This window comes from Chaetodon trifascialis, chromosome 3 (assembly GCF_039877785.1).
Source record: "Chaetodon trifascialis isolate fChaTrf1 chromosome 3, fChaTrf1.hap1, whole genome shotgun sequence".
NCBI lineage: Eukaryota > Metazoa > Chordata > Actinopteri > Chaetodontiformes > Chaetodontidae > Chaetodon > Chaetodon trifascialis.
In genome coordinates, this window is record NC_092058.1 from 3,892,547 (window position 1) to 3,898,561 (window position 6,015).

The 6,015-nt window shown below is 40.2% G+C and overlaps 1 protein-coding gene across 1 annotated transcript; it reads right to left on the minus strand.

The window, feature by feature from the left end:
* Nucleotides 1-676: 676 nt before the first annotated feature.
* LOC139329222 (type-2 ice-structuring protein-like) lies at nt 677-2,592 on the minus strand. Its single transcript, XM_070959413.1, has 6 exons — nt 2,555-2,592; nt 2,352-2,424; nt 2,038-2,132; nt 1,486-1,620; nt 1,297-1,399; nt 677-744 (listed from the first exon to the last, which is right to left on the minus strand). Exons 2-6 carry the CDS (start codon nt 2,413-2,415, stop codon nt 677-679), a joined length of 465 nt encoding a protein of 154 aa, XP_070815514.1. The 5' UTR covers nt 2,416-2,424; nt 2,555-2,592.
* Between the last annotated feature and the right edge of the window lie 3,423 nt (nt 2,593-6,015).

Sequence of the window (6,015 nt, forward strand, 5' to 3'; positions counted from 1 at the left end):
GTCTGGAAGACAGATCCAGCTCATGGGAGACGTGAACACATGCCCCCCTGGTTACTGCTGCGACATCTCCAAAGAAATCTATCAAAAATCATCACCCACTGTTCTCATGAATCTCTTTAAATGTTCTGGTTTCTGAAATGAGAATCTGTCTGTTGTGAAGCTGATAAAGTTGTTGCATCTTGTGCCAGAAACAGCTGCTGCACCGTCGCAGAGGGTCAATTGAGCAGGGTTGACATGACAGGTTACTGCTGAGACCATAACAACAAAAATATGCGCCAGTGTGTATGTGTGGTATGACAACAGAGTAGAGGACCAAAACAGAAAGAAAAAGACTGAGTATGAGATGTCGTTGTTTTTTTGGTATTTTATTTTGTGCAGTGTGGAAAAAATGATTTGTTTTCTAGATAGAAAGGTAGTCTTGAAGTTACACTGTACAAGTTTCTTAAGAACAATAAAGCCACAAATTCTTCTTTCATTGTGTTGTTCGTTGTGTTGTATTCAGTGTTTTGTGTGTTCATGTTAGATTCATTAGACTCACAGACTGACATTTTTCAATGTTTGAATGCTTTAATAGTGTAGAAGACAAGAAGAAACAGTTGATTCTCAGAGTGAAAGAAGTAAAAGCCAACAATCCTCAAGTCATCCACTGCTGGTTTCTCTGATGTCAGAAGACATGTCACAGCTTTATGGCGCAGACAAATGGCTTTCTGCCACGGCAAGGCTGGTCGTCAAATTTCTTCAGGTCTGTAAAAGACAGAAAGAATTATTTATAGGCAAAGATTTTATATATATGGGGCAAGGTATATCTCTATATAAAATCCTTGAATTTGCTCAAAAGTTAGAGAAAATCATTCAAAGTCATCTACATGAAGTGACTGGAGACAATTTATTTTGAAATGCACATGAAGGCGTCCCCACTGCTGCTGCAGCAGGAAAGTTCAAATCTGATCTTTTGATAACTTGAACTTCATGACTGACTGCATCAGATACTTCACACTAACCTAAAGACACAACTTCTCGTCAAGACAAGAAATCACTTGATTTAAAAGATTAAATGGAAGTGAATTAATGTGCCAGTTCATCTCGAAGCCAATGGAAACAATCATCACTGATGTTGTCTGTTGTCCAGTCCATCCAATGGTTTTGAGAACTTGTTCTTGTTTATTGGGCCTCATCTGTGAGAAACTATTATCATCACTTGTATTGATGCCCGCTTTAGAGATGTTTTAATCAGACCCTGCTCAGACCTCAGTAAAAACAAAAACAAAATGCTTCTGAAGCTACATATAACTTTACCTCCATAGTTCATCACCAGACAGTATCCAGAATCATCAGGCTGTCCGACAGACCAGTAGTTAAAGTCAAAAGGTGTACCATCACTCCAGAGCCAGACACCTTCCTAGAAGATTAGAAAATAAAACAATCGATGGTTCACACAAACTTTTCATTTCCTCTCTTTTAGATTTTCTGTCATCAGTAACATACCTGTGTTGCATCGTTGCCGCCAAGCCATGTGTTTGGGTACTCCTGTGTCTCATCCAGGATCATAGACTGAATCACATTATACTCCTGAAAGCTGTGCACTGATGCAAGGTTTCCACCCAGATTCAGACAGTGTTTCTACAGAGATGGAAACAAAGAATAAAGTCGTGATACATTCAACATCAAGTGATACAAAGACACCAAATTAGAAGAATATGTCAGTTAACATGTGTAAGACAGCAACAGCAGAATGGACAGAGTGGAAGAGTGATCTGCACCAGTGGTGGAGGAAGTATTCAGATGTTTTAAAAAGGATTTTTAAAAGTTTTAAAAGTACTAATATATAGTACTAATATAAAAGTACTAATATCACACTGTCAAAATACTCATGCCAATGCCATATTTCCCACTGAAATGTAGCAGAGGAGAACTTTAAAGTCTGACGTGAAATAAAGTACAAACACCTCCAATTTATACTTAAGTGCAGTACTTGAGTAAATGTACTGAGTTCCACTCCACCACTGTTCTGCACTGAATCCAAATCATCCTGATTACCTCAGCATGAGCCCAAGACATGGTTGTTGGAACGTAGTTGAAACAGCGACCATCGGAAGGTTTCCAACCACTGGGACAATTGGTGGGATTGTCCCCTGAAAACCAGTTTAGAGAAGAAGTGAGCATGGGAGCACTTTGCTGAACAGATCATAAGATTGACTAAGTTCAAACCTCTCTGTTAGTGTGTTAGTGAACGATACCAACTCATTTCCTTGAATGGATCTTCTGTCCTTTCAGCAGGCTCTGCTTTTAGAACTGGTCTACATACACAATAGTAACATGAAAACTGTCTTTTTGTCTCTCTTAATACTCACCAGCAGCACTGGTCAGAGCCATCATGGCACAGACAAGTAGAGTCACAGTCAGCATCATCTTCATGACGATTGTCTTCAATAAAGAGAGACATGAAGACAGCCCATGTGAGGACAGGAACTGGTGGCTTTCAGCCCATTAGAGGAAGAAGAGACGATGATAAGAGAGAACAGAGCAGAAGGAAAAAGGATAAGTTGAAACAAACCTTCTGCAGGATGAGATTTTCTTCTTCCTCTTCGGTGTCAGCTTTAGCTTCAGCCTTCCTGTGTTGAGGTGCTCAACAAGAGAAACACCAGCTCTTTTATACCCTGAATTATCTTTGTGTTTTTAACAAATACCTCCACCTTCTACACCCCAGTGCATGATGAATCTTGCTTTTTGTTGTGTAATTTTGGTGGGGTAACCTTCAAACCCTGAGGCCCAAGTGGAGCTGCTGCCAACGGCAAATGTTTGTATTCATGTGAATCAGGGTGTTGCTGATAAACACACTTCACAATCATTTGTAGCCGCCATGGGAAAATATGGGTTGAGCAATACTAACTGTGGCTGTTATCTGTATGATTCACATTCATAGTCCCTTCTTTGGAAATTCGGCTGAACTGGGGAACAGATCCAAAACAATCAAACAAAAAAATGTTGAAAACACAGTTAATTATTAATTAGAACTGTCAAACACTGCGGTGTTCAGGCAGCGTTACCTTTACTCACAGCCGTCGCATGGACTGTGCGAACTGTGCAACCGCACAGGGCCTCGCGCCACTACAGGGGTCGTGCCTGCAATCCTGCTATTTTTTAAATTTTTTTAAATAAATACATCCATCCATCCATTTTCTATACCACGTATCCCTTTCAGGGTTGCGGGGGGTGCTGGAGCCTATCCCAGCTGTCAACGGGCGAGAGGCGGGCTACACCCTGGACCGGTCACCAGTCGATCGCAGGGCTAATAAATACATTAGTTATATATGATTTCTCTCTGTCAAGGTCACATTATAAACAAACAAATAAATAAAAAATAATCCAACAAATTAAGCGGGTTTTCCATTGTCGCTATGTCATTAGGCCTCACTGAAGCACGTCTGAGCACGTCCGAATCTCAGGATGCACTGGACATTGTCGCGGAGATGAGGATACTTCAAGAGATAATCCCAAAGGGAACAACTACAGCGCTTAAAACACTTCGATACCTCAAAGAGATCGAAGAACCTCTCCCTAACTGTGAGACTGCGCTCAGTAATGGTGGCATTGGGCGAGCGAAGCTTTTCAAAATTGAAACTAATTTAAAACTATTTGCACACCTCCACGTCACAGGACAGACTGTGTGGGTTCGCCCTGCTATCAGTTGAAAAGGACATTGCGTCCAAACTGGATTATAAAGATCTTGTTGCTGAGTTTGCGGCCAAGAGGGTAAGGAAAGTGACTCTGACATGATCAGTTTCTGCACAATTTATGCAGGTGAGTCCGTCTTATTTCTTAGAGTTACACTGCAGTAAATATGTTGTGTATAGTGGGAATGAAAATGAATGTATACTATGAATGAAAAGTTTCCTAACTGACTTCTTTAAAATGTCAAGATGCCAAAAATAAAGTGACTGAGCTGACGTGATGTAAAGCCACTCCTTGCACAGTTGATTTTTCCCCCCTTTGAAATAAATATCAAACAGTCATAGCTGAGACTATGTGTATGTATTATTCCACTTGATAGAAACGTATTGCAGCGGGATTATGAGTGCAGTACAACTAGAATAGCCGTGTCCCTGTGACTGTTATTCATGCGCAATTGTGCATCCATGTCAAAGAGCAAGGCCTCGCGCCTCGCACCCCACCCCCCACCCCCACGACGGCCCTGCCTTTACTGGTTGGGTAAAAGCAATTTTCACCAGGAAGGTTAGTGGTAACCGTAGTTACTAGTAACTAGGAGACATATTTTCATCTAAACAGACATTTTCTTCAGTGGTTGGTGGAGCTTAAGTCAGAGAGAAAAAACAGATTCGTTAGACTCACAGACTGACGTTTTTCAATGCTTGAATGGTTTAATAGTGTAGAAGACAAGAAAAAACAGTTCATTCTCAGAGTGAAAGAAGTAAAAGCCAACAGTCCTCATGTCATGTATTGCTGGCTTCTCTGATGTCAGAAGACATGTTGTGGCTTTTTGGCGCAGACAAATGTCGTCAAATTTCTTCTGGTCTGTAAAAAGACAGAAAGAATTATTTATGGGCAAAGATTTTATATACATGGGGCAAGGTATATCTCTATATAAATTCCTTGAATTTGCTCAAAAGTTAGAGAAAATCATTCAAAGTCATCTACATGAAGTGACTGGAGACAATTTATTTTGAAATACACATGAAGACGTCCCCACTGCTGCTGCAGCAGGAAAGTTCAAATCTGATCTCTTAATAACTTGAACTTCATGACTGACTGCATCAGACACGTCACACAAACCAAAGGTTAAATGGCAGTGAATTAATGTGCCAGTTCATCTCGAAGCCAATGGAAACAATCATCACTGCTCTGGTCTGATGTTATGAAGGCCACGCATCATACAGATGTCTTTTAACGTTTATTTTATCTTCAATCAGCCGACACCGTGAAAACTACACAAAAAAAAAAGACATACAAACATTACAATACACAACTTTAACAAAAAGTGTCTCTAATTAGACTGATCCAAAAATAAGCCGATCAAGCTAACTTCAATCATTAGACGAGTCCAATACGCTAACCCACAACAACAGCGTATTAAACTGTCCATACAAAACACTTTAAGAAATAATGCCAACAAATATGAAACAAATCAAACTTTAAAGTCACATTTACCATGTGCGCCTCTCAGACCACGCAGAATAAATATGTTTGTAGGTCACGTTTCCTCTCCAGCAATGGTCGCGTCTCCCTCTGCAGCCGTATTGCATGACCCACAATCCAACAGGTAAGACCTCTGATCATTTAATAACTTGAACTTCATGACTGACTGCATCAGACACTTCACACTAACCTAAAGACACAACTTCTCTTGTCAAGACAAGAAATCACTTGATTTAAAAGGTTAAATGGCAGTGAATTAATGTGCCAGTTCATCTCGAAGCCAATGGAAACAATCATCACTGGAATTGTTTGTTGTCCAGTCCATCCAATGGTTTTGAGAACTTGTTCTTGTTTATTGGGCCTCATCTGTGAGAAACTATTATCCTCACTTGTATTGATGCCTGTTTTAGAGATGTTTTAATCAGATCCTGCTTAGACCTCAGTAAAAACAAAAACAAAATGCTTCTGAAGCTACACATAACTTTACCTCCATAGTTCATCACTATGTCAAGAACACAAGTATTGAATGTCCACCAACAACTGAAGACTGTTCATGTATCTTGAGGAACCGTCACTTCAGTGAAATCACAAAGTGGTAGCTGTTGACAACATCTGCCAGGATTTCAGGACACGCACTTTTGTAAAAAAAAAAATATGATCAGTGAGGGTGAACTTGTTAAATCTGAGGGACCTTTTCTGGTAAAATTCAAAATAAAGAATCAGACCTTGTCAGGACCATTAGTTCTTATGGGGATCAGAGCCCGGACCTACTTCAGTAAAACATCACTGAGGTCAGGCGCGGTGCCAGGATTTCAATTTTGGATGGGCCACAATTACTTTGGGCGGGCCTCTTAATTACAA

Coding starts and splice junctions, on each gene's coding strand:
- LOC139329222 (XM_070959413.1), bottom strand. CDS start 2,415: ATGAAGATGATGCTGACTGTGACTCTACTTGTCTGTGCCATGATGGCT. Junction 2,133..2,351: donor GGCTCTGACCAGTGCTGCTG/GTGAGTATTAAG, acceptor ACTGGTTTTCAG/GGGACAATCCCACCAATTGT. Junction 1,400..1,485: donor GCGGCAACGATGCAACACAG/GTATGTTACTGA, acceptor CTAATCTTCTAG/GAAGGTGTCTGGCTCTGGAG.